The 15040-nt window shown below is 55.9% G+C and overlaps 1 protein-coding gene across 4 annotated transcripts in view; it reads right to left on the bottom strand.

Annotated features, from left to right (window-relative positions):
- Positions 1 to 2192: 2192 nt before the first annotated feature.
- Positions 2193 to 15040, bottom strand: part of Agap3 (ArfGAP with GTPase domain, ankyrin repeat and PH domain 3) — a 53682-nt gene continuing 40834 nt past the window's right edge. For 2 of the 4 annotated variants that reach the window (XM_052173013.1, XM_052173016.1), the window contains 8 exons: positions 11195 to 11363; positions 7371 to 7535; positions 6012 to 6149; positions 4401 to 4555; positions 4206 to 4296; positions 3841 to 4063; positions 2940 to 3195; positions 2193 to 2832 (listed from right to left, as the gene is read on the bottom strand). In XM_052173013.1, the coding sequence (XP_052028973.1) occupies positions 2626 to 2832; positions 2940 to 3195; positions 3841 to 4063; positions 4206 to 4296; positions 4401 to 4555; positions 6012 to 6149; positions 7371 to 7535; positions 11195 to 11363 (1404 nt within the window). In that variant the 3' untranslated portion in view covers positions 2193 to 2625. The remainder of the gene's footprint in view (positions 2833 to 2939; positions 3196 to 3840; positions 4064 to 4205; positions 4297 to 4400; positions 4556 to 6011; positions 6150 to 7370; positions 7536 to 11194; positions 11364 to 15040) is intronic. The other 2 variants (XM_052173014.1, XM_052173019.1) reach the window with 1 other exon arrangement.

Raw genomic sequence — 15040 nt, forward strand, 5'->3', positions numbered from 1 at the left:
GAAATGGACTCCTGAAGTGGGGATATGAAATGCCCAGGGCTCAGAGGGTTCCGTGGCTAAGACCTGAGGGGGCAACATCTGACAGGGGTGGGGAGGGCCTGGTGATACTAGCCTGGGGCCATAGTTGCTTATTTATTTTGTGTAAAGTTTGTACATATGGACCTATTTTGTCTTTGTCCGTCTGTCCCCCGAAAGGCGACTGGGGAGTCGTTTCCTTGAACTTCACCCACCCTGCCCCCCCTCCCCCACTTCTCTGCTCTTTAGCATTAAGGACACGCAAGGACATGAAATGGGACTGTCATAGCCAATATGGGGTCGTCAGCAGCTCCCTGGCCTCTCCTAAGCATCCCTCCACAGTGTATTCTCACACCTGCGGTTCCCAGTGGGCTACTGTGTCCCCACATCCGTGAACAAACCCGTCTGCTTCTGGTGTCTTCTCTCTGGGAGAAGTGTCACACTTCAGGGAAAGACACGCTTCAGTTTGCACTGATGGGAGACCCCAGTTTAGCTTGGAGAACATGCAAGTTATCTACATAGAAGATGCTGTCCTGAAGGTGAGGAAGGCAGGACAGGAGGCTCCCTCCACCACCTGAGGCAGACAGGGGCACAGCCTCAGCTCTGCCTTCCTCTAGTTTATACGCTAGGGCCCGGGCAGAGGCCTACTGCCTGTTCTGGTAACTTTAGCTGTGTCTTCTCCAGTCTATTACATTGTGAAGTCGGGCTCCCACCAGCCTTCTCCATTACAGAAAAAGGTTGAAAGAAGCCACTGTCAGATAGAGAGGACAAGCGTGAGTCCTGGAAGGTTCTGGAAGGATAGAGGCAGAGATCATGGGCAGATGAGTCGAGCTCACAAGCAGGGCTCGAGGTATCTGCAGAGAGCTAAGGGAAGACGACTGCTAGAGAACACCACTTGTGCTGCTGTCGCGGTAACTAACTTTTTGGGGAGAAACAGCACCTGCATGGGTTAGGTAGAGAGGAGTAAGGATGAAGCAGCTATGGATACAGCCCTGCCAGCAAGGGAGGGCAAGCAAACCCACGCATTCCTGACCTGCCTTACAGGCGCTCGCCCCTGGTGAGCTGGGCAGCAAGTCAGGCAACATCGTATTCAATCAGCTGTTGGCAGCCGTGAGACCAAGATGGCCCCTGCCCCAGCAGCTCCCTTTCCCCAAGCATTTCTCTAGTGAGGACACACATCTAGACCAGGCTGTTTGCTCTGGTCAGGCTAGGTCAGTGTAGGCCCAATGCATTCCAGGGTTACCTCAGAGTCAACTCTCTGATCTACTAGGAGAAGCCAAGGTGGAGGCTAAACTGTTACCTCTTCCTCAGAGTTGCTGTCCAGGTTCTGGGGAAAGGGGGGGGCGGCCAGCAGGCTTCCCACACAGCCACAACAGTGCTGAGCAGAGGGAGCCAGCCCAGGCAACTGGTCTTTAAGGAGTCTGGGGCTCGTCTGCCCTGTACCTACCTACATGGTACTGCCCAGACTCTGCCCTGTAAGGATCTTAATAGACTTGAAAAGGGGAATGTGGATTAAAAACAAAAAATAAAACCTGGTTTCCTCTCAATAGCGTTGATTATTACCCGACATGTGGGTGTGTCCAGGCACGGCTCCGCCTACCACATGGACACCTGTTTAAGGTGTTTCCGAAAACTCAGCAAGGTGGTTCCAGGAACAGGAAGCAGATCCAACAACAAATTTAGTATCCCATCCTTCATAGACTAAGAGAGGCGTTTCCCTGGGTAGGAGGCTTCTTCTCCCAGCTCAGCTCGGCAGGGTAAGCTTCAAAGGCACCCTCCTGGATGCCGGAGACTCGGGGCCACCAGCGCCCCGCCCTCCCGCCGCCCTGCCCTTCCATCGCTTCGCCCCGCCCCTCCATCACCCCAGGGCAGCCTCCACGCACTCCTGGGTGCTGGAGAGCTAGCGCCTCCCTCAACACTGGCCTGTGCAGGGTATGGCTGCCACGTGGGGCACTGCTGACGGCTGCAAGGGGGAGTTCTCAGACATGGGCAGGGGCAGGGGCAGGGGCAGGCTGCACAGAGCAGGAAGCAGAGCCGGTCTCCTGTCAGGCATGTTTGCCCTGCTGAGGAAGCCTGGAGGTGACTGGGCAGGGCCAGCAACCCTAACACAGAGACAGCAGCAGAGCTTGGAGGAAGGGCGCTGTGCAGCTCAGGGTGCGGAGGCACAGGACAGAGGAGGCCACACATACAGCCTGTTTATTGGCTCATCATACACACACCACGTATATACACAACATAAATACTCCAATGTACAAATTTTACATGGGACTCAGACCGGCCCCTTGTCTTTCACCTGGCACCCCATCCTGTGTCCTGTCCTTCCCCACCCACTGCAGGGAAGGCTTGTGGGAGCTGTCATGAGGAGGCAGGGTTCTGGAGGAGGGAGAGGTCCTGCCCCCCTCTCCTCACAGGTACCTCCAAAGGGTTCTGTCCTTTAAGGGCACCATAGGGCTGAGGGCTGAACACCACCCTGCTCTGCGGCTGCTCAATCGCACACCTCTTCACCACCCCTGGACCCCCGGCACTCCCTCTTCCTGCACAGCCCTGCTTCTCTGTCAGTTTCCTCCAGGCCGTGGAGTCCTTCCAGTCCCTCTGCCCTCTTCCTGAGCTTCAGAGGATACTAGGGCTGCGATGCAGTTCTGCGGAGGGGTTGGTGCCATTGGCGGGCTCTCTGCTGGGAGTGGGTGCCAACCCACAGCCCTCCCCGGGGCACCCATGCTGGATCAAGATGTCTGCACACTCCTGGCTGCCGGCACGGCGGGCATAGGCCAGCGGGGTCAGGCCTCGGGCATCACGGCTCCTCACGTCCACGCCGTACTGCAGGAGAAAGCACATCCTTACTTGGCATGACGCGGGAGGCAAGGCCTCGGCTTCTGAAGGCCGGGAAGGGGGCAGCAGGCCAGGTAGGAAGCACCCAGACTCACCCAGATGAGCAGCTGTGTGAACACCACATTGGCCATGGCACTGGACAGGTGCAGGGCTGTCCTCCCGTCCCCGTCCCCATACGTCTCGTTCACCTCCTCCTTGGACCCGTGGGCCAGCAGCGTCACCAGCAGCCGCAGGTCATCCTCCACCACAGCCCGCAGTAACTGCTGTCCCAGGGGCACATCTGAGCTGGGCAGCGGGGCCAAGAAGAGCTTCTGTTCATACTTGGCCCGGATCCAGCGCTCTTTCTCCTCTCTGTAAGTACAGGTCCATCAAGGCATGAGGCAAGGAAGGAAACAGTCCAAACTGTGTGTCAAGAGGCAGAAAGGAGGCAGGGAACAGGAAGGATCCCCATGATGAGAAGGACGGCAGAGGAGCCCCAGGGACCCCAGGGCCTTCAGAGGGACAGTGGATCACAGAAACTGGGTGGCGTTGAGTAAGATGAGAGGGACATTGAGGGGAGACCTCTGGGGCCAGCGGGGATATGCGGGCGTAGAGAGCAGGATTCCAAGCGGGCATGAGTGGCAGCTTATCAAGCCGTCTGAACTCTGCGATTGGTGGCACTGGAACAAAGCAGGTGACAGCCTGCAAGGGCGACGGCCGCCCTATCTACCACCCATTCTCCCCATCTCAGTGTGCGGGCTTGGATGCAGGAGCGGCACAGTGATATGGGTTCCGCGCATGCGTCTCCTGCTGGCCCCTGACCTGCGATAACGGCTCAGAAAAGGCCCTGTTGTTGTGAGGGGCCTGAGTGACAGGCACCAGCAGAGGGGGATCCCCAGGGTCTGACTGCCAAGCAGAGCAACAGCATTTTAACCCTTCTAATGCTGCTACTGCCACAGGTTCTATCCGCCCCACAGTGGGGGCTGGCTGGCTTCTTCCTGGGCAGCACTGGCTTACCTGCAGGCTTCGGGGCCTGGCTTCGAGTAGCCATCCAGAGCCCCCTCCCAGACACTATTAGCCAAAGCATTGCCCATCGCAGTCATGACCGCGAGCAGCTCCGGCGGCCAGTCGTCAAGGTCCAAGGAGCGGACTCGGGATAGGTGAGCTCCCAGGTGTCGGTGGGTCCCTGAACACTCGATACACATCAGGGCGCCCAGGTTCAGGCTGGCCCAGTCTGGATCTAGGTGGGCAGAGGGAGAAGATACAGCAGGTGGCACCGAGAGGGAATCACTTTAGAAGGCCACCCCCTTGCAGACTGTCCCCCTTCCGTTGCCACTTGCACCCAGACCCCCAGCTCCCAGCTCTGCTGGCCTTGTACTCACTGGGGGCTTCGCAGTCAATACAGAAGCTGTTGCCACGGACAGTGCGGACGGCCTGCACAGCCAGGGCTGGGTTCTGGTTCCCCAGCCGGGTCTGCCATGAGCCGGAGAGAGAACAGTAGTTGATCAGTCTCAAGCCCCCTCCACTGGCTCTCCCCTAGTCAGGCTCTCCAAGCAGGCTCTACCACCCATGCCAACCTTGTCCTTGGCGCTGCGACACCCTTGTAGGCTGGCGAGGATTTGGGCCTGCACGCTCTGCACCCATAGCTCCCGCTCTTCCGCTGTTGAGGCCTCGAAGTGCCAGGTCTGACCAGTGAGGGACACTACCACGAACTCAAAGGACTCCTCTGCCTCTGGGGAGGGAAGGCACACTGTCAGGGCTCCTTGCCAGGGACATGCCCAGTGGCACAGCAGTGCCACAACTCCATCCAGACCCTGCTCTGACAACATTCATCCTCCTCAGAAATGCACAAGACTAATATGAATCTCTGCCGTCCACTTGTAACCACCTGTGGGACCAGGGAATGGTGGGTCCTGTGCCTGGCTTGCTAATCAGTACCAGGAACGGACACCATGAGGAGGCATCCTGGGAAAGCAGGAGCTGAATGTCTGGAGAGGGATGCGGCGGGCGCTAGAAGGCGCATGCTGGGCAAGGAGGCGGGTGCGAGCACCATCCGTACATGTCAGCTGCAGCCTCCTCATTTTGCAGCTCATTAAACCCAATATTCTGGCCGGCGTCAGCACAGGGCTCCTGGGAGCTGGGCCCCTCCCCCACTGCCCTGGCGTAGACAGGCAGGAAGGGCAAGTGAGTGGGGAAGAGATGGCTTCTCCAGGAGCTGGAAGACGGGAGCCAACAGGAGCCCAAGGACATCTGTGGCGGTAAGCACAGGGGTCTGCACTGGGACCCTGGGGAATTGTGCTTGCCCACTGGACCCCTGAAAGACATTCAGACGTATCTTTTCCCAGAGGCCACTAGCCTTGAACAACTGTCAATGGGCAGTGTGACTTGCCATGGGGGCTAGAGAGACACAGTGCTCATACGGCCCTAGGGTGAGCCGCCATGCGTCCCACCAGGGACGTCCCTGATGCTAGGCTCTTGCAGCCTCTCCGTCCCTGCAGCCTCTCGCCTCAGTGACACCACACCCTTGAAAATCTTTTCTTGCTGGGTTCCTCCTCTGAGGACCCTCAGGAAAATGTCTGTGCCTACATGTGAACCAGTAGCTCCTCTCTCTGTCCCCCTGGCTGAGCTCCTCACCCCTAGGGGTCCTGGCTCCCGAGGCCACAGCGGGCTCTGGACCACACGACTTTGCATCACGGTCAGAGGCTCACTTGACCCACGTCCATCCCCACAGCAGTAAGAACAGCGAAGAGAACTTGCAATAGATGTGGGGACCAAGAAACCCCCTGGTGGGGGTGCGGGGAGACACTGGACGAGCCGCGTTGTGGTGACAGACACCAAGAGAAAGGCCAGAAGACTATCTTGAGCTGGAATACCTTTGCTCCCAGAAGGTTATGGAGAGCACTGGCCAACCCTACATGTGTCATGAGGCACCTACCACAGTCCCCTGCTCAGCAAGGCTTAGAAGAGCTAAGGTAGCGTCCTGCTGCCTGCCTTTCTTCAGGAATGACAGACATAAACTAAACTCCACAGGAATTGAGTAAGAAAAGAGCCCAGGATCTCAGAGGGCTGAGTTACTCATGTCAGAAATCATTCATACACAAAGTGTTTCCTCCGTCTACCATGGAGACAACTGTGCTTTTTAGGGTCCTACACCCGGGTCCCACTGCCCACCTCTGGGTCCCCCTAACCTTCAGCAGCACTGCTGGGGCCGTCTGGTCGGGGGGTCCCGCTGCTCTTTTTCCGGCGGTGCTTCTTCCGGTTGGAGTGGGGAGATGGGGGAGGCTCCAGCTTGGGGCTGGAACTGAGTGACTCAGCTGGGCCACTGGCTGGTGAGGGGAGAGGTGGACAGTATGGGAGGAGGGAGGGGAGCTGGGCAGAGTGTGGGGAAGGCCAGGGCTGCCCAGGCCTCCCAGCCACAGAGCCTCCTGCCCTGGAAGAGTTGGAAACTTAGCAGAGCAGGATAAAGGCAGAGGGAGGTGAGTGCCCCTGTAACCTGAAGGGGTGGAAGACTCAGGGAGCTCTCAGGGAGCTGAAGCCCCAGCAGCTCCGCACCAAATTTATCCTCAATCACACTCCCCGCTCCTCACAATTAATAGCAGAATTAGAAACAATCAGGGAGCTGCCTAATTACTGTCAATTAGAGCACGCTAATCAAGCTCCGCTCCCACACCCCGCCCGGCGCTCACCACTAAATGTCAAACTTCATTAGAGGCAGACACACTCCCTCCCTCCCTGACTAACTCCTTCCAGACTCAACAGAGGGGCCTCTGCAGTGCAGACAGGCCATAGGTCCATGACCTAAGGGGATGGCCCCTGACCCCTAGGTGGTCTTGGTCATGGGTGGGGACATGTAGCGGGTATGTGTTTGTGTGTCTATGAAAGGCCCCTGGGAGAAAATCAAAAGTACCCTGAGTGAGGAGGGGGCTCAGGGGGATGGGCAAACAGGGCAAAAGGGTCTATGGTCAAAAAGTTATGGGGTAGAGGAGATAAGATTTGGGAAGAGCATAGGAATGGTACATGAGCGGTATCAAGGGGAGCGGGACATGGGGAAGAGCAGGACACGGGAAGAGAACCTTTGAGGACATCCCTGGAGGGAGGGACTAGGACCCTCTCCATGACAGGAGGCCAGTGATACCCCAGACATGGCTCTTACCGTGTACTGCGTACAGCCTGGAGCCTCTAGTCTATTCTGCTCCCCCTGTCCTCCTGCCGAGAGGCTGAGGAGCTGACTGCACAGGGGGCTGATGGGGACACAGCAGAGCCACCATCAATGCTTGGGAACCAGGAAGGAGGAGTTACAAGGGGCAAGTCTGTAATCCTGGCTGAGGGTCCAGGCCTAGGCCCGGGACCAGAGAAGCTGGTGAACTGGATGCTAAAGAAGGACTGAGCCCCAGGTATGTAGGCCCGCATCACAGTACCAGGAACAAGCTGAAGGATTCTCTGCGCCCTCCCCATCAGTCCCCCAGGTTCCTGGGCATCTGGACTCCCTCTCTCGGCTGCTTAAGCAGATGCCAGAAGTGGTGGGAAGCGGCTGAGCCGCCACTCACCAGGGTGCTGCATGCTGGCAGACAGGGCAGCTGCCTCACTCCACTGGTCAGTGCTGGAAACCGAACAGGAGCGCTGGTGCAACCCCTCTGGGCGTGAGCCAGCCCAGGCTGAGCTGTGAGGGCGCTCAGAATGCAGGGATGCACTGCTGGCCGAGTGGGGGGCACCTGGGGGAGGGGAAGGATCAGGCTGGGAGGAGGGGCAGGTGGGGGTTGCATAGAGATAGCTGAACAGGTTGTAGGGCAGAGCCTGAGTTAACCCCAGCAAGACAGCGACCAGAAAGAAGGGTCACTGGGGCGTACCAAGGTCTTCTGCAGACTGCACACGGGAAGGACACTTCTAGCCTTCAACACCCTCCTTTCTCCATGACCGCGAAGCCTTCAACACTCTCCTTTCTCCATGACCACGAAGACCACACTATGACTATGAGCTGGGCAAGGCAGGGCCGAGGCCGAGTGCCACTCCCCTCAATCCTACCCCGCCTAGGTCCCTGCATCTAACATTTCAGTCCACATATGTCATTTGCTTTGCCTCAGCTTTGCTGCCATTCTGACGAGAAATAAGTGTATCAAATTCAAGTAATTATGTCTAATTAGTATTAGTAATTATCCTGTTGGGTTGGAGAAAATTAATCTTTCGTTTCCCATCAGGGAAGAATGGCAGAGCCAAGGGGATTGGAAGGCGTGAGGCGTCCAAGGCTGGGCAGGCGCAGCCCGCCGTGGGCAAGGAGGATGGATGCTCAGCTCTCCCTGACCTCACGCAGGGCCCAGTCAAGGGCCGCCTGCCCAGTCCGGAGCAGCCATGGGCCTCAGAGCCAGGGTCACATCCAGGGACCAGGAACTCTAGCTCCCTTCACCTTCTTCAGTGTCCCTGAGACAGGGTGGTGATGAGGCCAGGAAGAAAGAGTCACAGAGAGCCTAGGACAGGTAGGCCAAAGCCGCATGGTTTTAGGCCTCCTGAGAAGCTACAGTGTGGAGACTGATAACCAGCCAAAGCTGCAGGAGGTCAGCAGTGGCCGGACCGACCGGGGATGGCTAAACAGAAGGCCTTGCCGCCCAGCAGGCAAGCCGCGTGCCAGTCTGGATTTCCGGATGCACAGGGAGGCAGGGAGCCGAAGCAGCTGCAGGAGGGGAGGGGAGGGGAGGGGAAGGGAAGGGAGCCCCCCCTCCGCATGACCCAAGAGCAGCCCTCATGAGAGCCGAAGCTGAGCCACCTGTGACGCCATACCCCCACAATGACCGCACATGACACCCCACTTCAGCTGCCGTCCAGCCCTGGGCCAACCCTGCCTAAGCCACGGAGGCGTCCTGCTGACTTTCTCCTCTTCCCTCCTTACGCCTCCTATGTTCCAGACAGGACTCCCTGCCCTGTCCCTTGCCCCAACCCAAGGCATCACAGGCCCAACTTCCTCCCCAAGCCCCCCAACCCAAAACCCTGAGGGAGGGAAAGTGCTTTCCCTTTTCTTTGTTAATTCTCCCCTCATTACGCCTGCAATCCCACAATCAGTGTGCACTGTAATTGTCGAATTTGATGCTAATGATTAATGAATTAAACATGGAGCCATCAATTAGTCCTCCGAGGATAATTCTGCATAAAGCAGCGGATAATGTAATTACAGTAACAAAGATAATGAGATGTTAACATCGCCCGGTGAGCGAGAGACATGTGTGAGTGCGTGAGGGTCGGTGTCAGCGTGCGGCAGCAGGAACTCGGGCTTGGGAAGCACCTCCGTGTGTTTCCATGTGTGGGTGCTGTAATTACAGGAGCAAGTTGCGGGACTCCCTCCCGCATGCCACAGCGGCACCCCAGGTGAAGGCTAGGTGGGCCCAGGGTGGGACGGGAGAGCCAGAGGCATCTTGCTTCTCTCTCTCTCTCTCTCTTTTTTTTTTGGTTTTTTTGAGACAGGGTTTCTCTGTGTAGCCCTAGCTGTCCTGGAACTCACTCTGTAGACCAGGCTGGCCTCCAACTCAGAAATCCACCTGCGTCTGCCTCCCAAGTGCTGGGATTACAGGCGTGCGCCACCACCACCTGGCGCTTCTCCCATTTTTGGGAGCTATCCCAGCTTTCCTCTCACTACCCATCTTTGAGGAAAGGTGTGCTTTTCTGGCCACCTTACTCCCTCCTGTGGTACCAGGATAAGAAACCTGAGGTTTCCCATAGGGCTGAGGTTTCCACATGGGCTCCCTGCATAGAACTTCTGGAAGAGCTGCGGTTCAGCACTGAGGACAGCATAGGAGCCATTCTTCCTGTCACACAGGCCAGGCTCACGCATATTCTCAAGGGCGGAGTGCCTCGCCCTTGGCCTGCTTTCTTCCCATTGTCCACCAAAGCCTTCCTGGAGTACACCTCAAGAGCTTCCCACTCCCAGCTCAGGTGGTTTAAAGGAAGCAAGAAAGTCCATTCCAGACCCTGATGTCCAGTAGGATTTTATAGACATATTAATGGAGAGCCCCAGAGCTGTCGTCTCCTCATGAGAGCAGGAGACTAATCTGCACAGTGCTGCCGTGGCCCTGTACCTGGCCCTGAGACACCTGCTACGCCGGCACAGATCAACCGATGCAGCCACACCCCTCTTGTACCTTTCCCACGCCTCTGGCCCACTCAGAATGACCAGCCACATAAGGCACTTCCTCAAACAGGCAGCACTCTCAGAGGGTGGACCCTCAGCAATGGAGCGCTTGCTAGTGTGCACAGGGCTCTGGGCTCGAATCCCACCAGTACAAGAAACAACTTTCTATTTTGGGGTCTGTCCTGTCCAGTCCACGGGACTCAGAATCTTTAGGCACATCCGTGTTTACTCGGTGTCTGTGATGCCTCCCCTGTCCCTTAGATGTCCCTAGGCAAAGCGGCAATCTAGGTAAAATCCCCATTGCTGTGAGTGGGTCTATGGAAGGGCACAGGCTCCGCACTGGGAAGAGACCTGTGTCCTGAGCAGAAGCTTCAGGGGCTACCGCTGTAGGGACACTGGGACACTGGCCCTCCAGGAGCCCAGGACAGGCTGAGGAGCAAAGACACTGACTGGGCAAGGGGAGGGAAAGAGGGCCAGGAGGATGAACCTGGGGGCAGGCAGATGGCCGTCTGAGAACACACACACTGTTACACAAAAGGCAGGGGGCCTGAAGATGGCTCAGTAACTAGACGTCAGATTCCCAGCGTCCACATCAGGTGATTCACAAGTGCCTGTAATTCCAGCCTGGGAGGATCTGATGCCCCTACAAACACCTGCACTCACACCTTCCCGCACACTCATGCACAGACACACACTCTCACACATGGAAAGATGCAGAAAACTCATACACACACACATATACACACACTAGACATAAGAATATAGTCATAGAAAAGCTGCAGACACCACTGTCCACCTGTGGTCCCTGATTCCCCATTCTCCACGGTGGGCAGAGGACAGTTCTCCTGCCCCCCAACCACTGGGCTGAGAGCCAGTGCTTCCTGTGCAGAGACCATGCATGCAGCACAGACCTGAGAGGGTTTCCTGATGACACCAGGCTACTCTGCCCCTCTCCTGTGCTGAGCTGAGTTGTTGGCCTACCTTAGCTGAAACTGCAAGGAGATAGTCCTAGGATCACTAGCTGTCCCCACACCCTAGTCCCACCTGATAGCCAAGGCTACCTCAACAAGCTCTACTAGGCCTGCATCTTGGCCATGACTCCTGGTGGAGAGGATCGTCAAGTGTGACACTGGCTAGTGAGCATGGATGAAGCTCTGACGCCCAGGCCGAGAAGCAGCCTGTCCTGCTAGGCCCATGCACAGCCACTCCCCAAAGTTCCAAAACTTCCCACACTTTCCACCACAGCAGCCACCTCACCTGTGGCCCCACCCAGCTGCGTGTTACTCCGCTCCATGGCCAACCCGTTGGCACGGGGACTAGTGCCTGGGGCTGTGGTGGGCGTGGCTCGGGGCAGGCGCTTCCCTGGCACTTTCACCGTCGTCCGGAGGAGGTCGATCTCTTTGCCGTGGATGTTTTGCATGTAATCCTAAAGGTGTACAGATGACAGAAGATGCTTTAGGCTAGGCTCTCCTCAGCAACTTGTCTCCAGCACCGACTCCCCTTCACTGTCTAGGCCTCTTCTCTCTCTGCTAACTGGGGGACAGGGGTGTTGGGGGAGGCATTTAGTCTCAAAAAGCAGATCTCTGAAGCCAACCAAATCTCCAAGTTTGAATTATGCTCAAGTCTCCATGGTGTCCAAAGAGGTGGAATTCAGCTATGAAGACAAGATGAAGAGCAAGCAAAGGCTCTGGAAGCAAACACTTAGGCTCAGAGCCACCAGAGATAGCTTAGGTGGTGAAGAGAGGGTTAGGGGAGAGTACCCGGTGGCTGCCATCCACACCTGGGAACTGAGGAGCAATCAGCCCTCCAGACAGCCCCAGGCCAGTTTGTTGGTTCTCTTTGGTGGACTTGGGACTGTGTGAACACACACCATGGCACGCATTTCCTGTCAGTAGACTGCCGTTTGCCCATCCCTGGGTTGCGTGTTAAGTACAATAACCATATATCAGTACATTTCAAATCATAACCAGCTGAGTGAAGAGTTTCCAGACTCATCTCAAACTCACAACAATCCTCCTGTCTCAGTCTCCAGAGTGTTCTTTACTCTATGTTGGAGATGAAGAAGCTGAGATCAAGGAATGATAGTCGACTCAAGGTCATGGTGGAGTTGGACCACACCCAGGTTTGCAGACTCCCAAGGCTGTCCTTCACAGATGACATCCTCAGCCAGAAGCCTCGACTTGCTGGCAAGTCTACAGAGCCCTCTGTCCCAGCAGCTCCTGGCTAAAGCTGGCTTTGATTACAGGTCCTGCCTCTCTCCACATCCTCAGCAAGCTCACTGACAGTTGCAACCTCCCCATCTCCATGCTATTGGACAAAACTCCCTCCTTTGGTGTTAAATAACTTTCTGAGAGAAGAACCTAGGATTATATTAATCAGATATAAAGTCAGATCTCTCATGAAAGCTCTTGAAAGTCTTGCATAAGCCCTTTGCCTATATACAGACCCACGAAGCCTGCGCTTGCAGTCATCTTGGTTTTTAAGACGGGCATGACACTTTTCCAGATAGACAACCTTTCAGAAGGCTCAGAACCATTGGACACCTGCTTCTTCACAAGCTGTGTTTGGGGAGGAGCTTTAATTCCTGCCCTGAGTGCTCCCAGCATCTTGACTTTTGAAGAGATCCTCCCTGCTCTGTCTAGTCCTGTGATGGGGTCTGACTCAGAGACCTGCTCTAAGAATTGGTTCATCTTTTTGACTCCATAGAGAGATCCCTGAGCACTCAGAGAATACAGCTTTCCACCCAGGAAGGCCCTGACAACTGTGGTGCGTACACACTGAGCTCCAGCTGCAGTCCTGGCTCAGCAGCACCGGACTGCACCACACGTCACATCCCAGGCTATCAGCTCCATAAACAGCATGGGATCCAGAGCTTGGCTGTGCAGCGGAGCCCACGGCCTCCTTGGTGTCCTCCCAAGGATTGCCTCCTCTGACCCTTCTCTGCCACGCCAGGCACTGTCCTGGTCCTCTGGCCCTTATTTTCATGTCCAGAAGTAACGTTACTGTGTCAACCTTTCTCTCTTGGCGCATCTCATCTCTGGTTCCTGTTCATCTGCACCATCAGTCTGCAGACCACATCTTGTACTGGCTGCTGCAGACAAGTGTCACCAGCTGGCTGGCCAAAGGCCCAACTGTAGCCCCTCTCCTAAGGGAGGGCTTGGGTTGCTCCAGTTCACAAGGAGGTCACAGCAGTTGTCAGTCTTTAGGCCTACTCCAGCTCTGAGATGCCCAAAGCTGGCACATAGTATGAGAAAATGACCCTAGGCCAAGAACAAGAGTTGCACAGAGGGACTCTGTCCAGGGCCAAGGAGCTAGAAGCTGCCTAGCAGAGAGAGCCTGTCAAACTTCTGCATCTGATCACACCATATCCTGTGGTCCAGCAGTGTGATACCCGTAGAAGTTTGGGCCAAGTGCTGGGCCCAGGGGGACCCTGAGGACCCTGGAGGAGAGGCAGCACAACAGGGACCTCAGGCAGAGAGCAATAGTGTTTCCCTCCGTCAGCAGAACAGGGGAGCACGGTGGTGGCAGCGGCTGCTCAGGAGAGCGGTCACCACGGCTGCCTTTATTACCCACCATCAAACAGCAATTTCTTCCCCAGCCTCCTCGCTAATTACCCAGCCAGCGTTCTCATCTCGTTTTATTACTGGAATTAACAACGAGTTCAGAGCGTGGAAAGCTATTAAGATGTGTGATTAAGCCACATTCAATTAGTTTCTACAAACAATTTAATTGATGTTGCAGATAGAATTAACAGAAGGTGATTGTGTGAATGGCTCCGCTGGCTGCAAAATGGGGGAAGCTGTGGCAGGCTCTCTTGGGCCAGGCGAGATTCAGGCTCCAGGCTTGAAGCCTGCGGCCCGCCCACTGACTTGTGTTCCACATGCTGGGTCCAGCCAGACACTGTGGTACTGCCTCTTAGGTGAGTCAGGTAGGACCAAGCCTTGAGGGAGCCTCGGTAGGGACTAGAGACCCTTTCTCCCATTTGATCTTGCCTAAAAGGATGAGAGGCCGTTCATTCTCTTACTGTTAAGATTCGAGCAACCCAGGACCTTCGATTCTCGCAGGTTAGACTGCTAGGTCGCTGCTGCGCTAAAGAGGTGGCAAACAGGAAGCAGATGTGAGCACCAGCAGTAGGCGGAGTCAGGCAAACCAGCTACAGGCCAGGGGAAGCGTAAAGGAAGGGCAGAGGAATGAACTAGGCCTGAAAACACAGCTCTCAGCCCCACGCTATGTCTGACAGGAAGCTTTCAAGAGAGCTAGCAACTCTGATGAGAAGGAAAGGCCACGCCGAATGCTCTGCTGCTGGTCCTGACACCTGGGGGGAAGGGCCTGCTTTTCTGGCTGCCTGAGGAGCAGCTGATGACCCAGACTCCAGTTACTGGGTTCAATGGCCACAGAATCCCAAGTGGACCTAAAGGGCTAGAAACCAAGAGGCTAGGTGATTGGGCTGGCTGTCACCGATGAAGAAAGAGTTCACCCTGCAAGGGCTTCAGGACAGGCCTGGACGTTCCTGAAGCACAAAGCACAACAAGTATGATGAGGCCCAGCGGTGGCACGCACGCCTGTAATCCCAGCACTTGGGAGGCAGAGGCAGGTGGATTTCTGAGTTCGAGGCCAGCCTGGTCTACAGAGTGAGTTCCAGGACAGCCAGGGCTATACGGAGAAACCCTGTCTTTAAAAAAACCCAAAAACAACAACAAAAAAACCCAAGTATGCTGAGGGGAATTTCCCAGGAGACTCGACGCCCAGCCAGGCCTCTGCTGCTTCCCTAACTCACTCTCTGTTCTCACTCTTCCAGTCAGTCTCAGAAGTAGGTGTTCTCAGCAAACATTGGCAAATCTGGGTGATGTTGATGATGGACCCACATTTTAGCTTACTTACTAGCTGGGCAGCTTTAACATGTCACAGAACCACTAGGCACGACTTCTCAGCTGTGGCTGTAGAGATAACATTCCCACAACCTTTCCTCTTTTCTTTCAGTTCCAAACCAGAACCTAGCCTGATGCAACTGACCTGGCCCCTCCAGGTTTCCATCCCTCTTCCCTTCACTCTCCAGTAGGAAGAGCAAAAGGGATGGGCCTCCACAGTCGGCCACAGCTGCAC

The sequence above is a fragment of the Apodemus sylvaticus genome, chromosome 2 (assembly GCF_947179515.1).
Source record: "Apodemus sylvaticus chromosome 2, mApoSyl1.1, whole genome shotgun sequence".
Classification (NCBI taxonomy): domain Eukaryota; kingdom Metazoa; phylum Chordata; class Mammalia; order Rodentia; family Muridae; genus Apodemus; species Apodemus sylvaticus.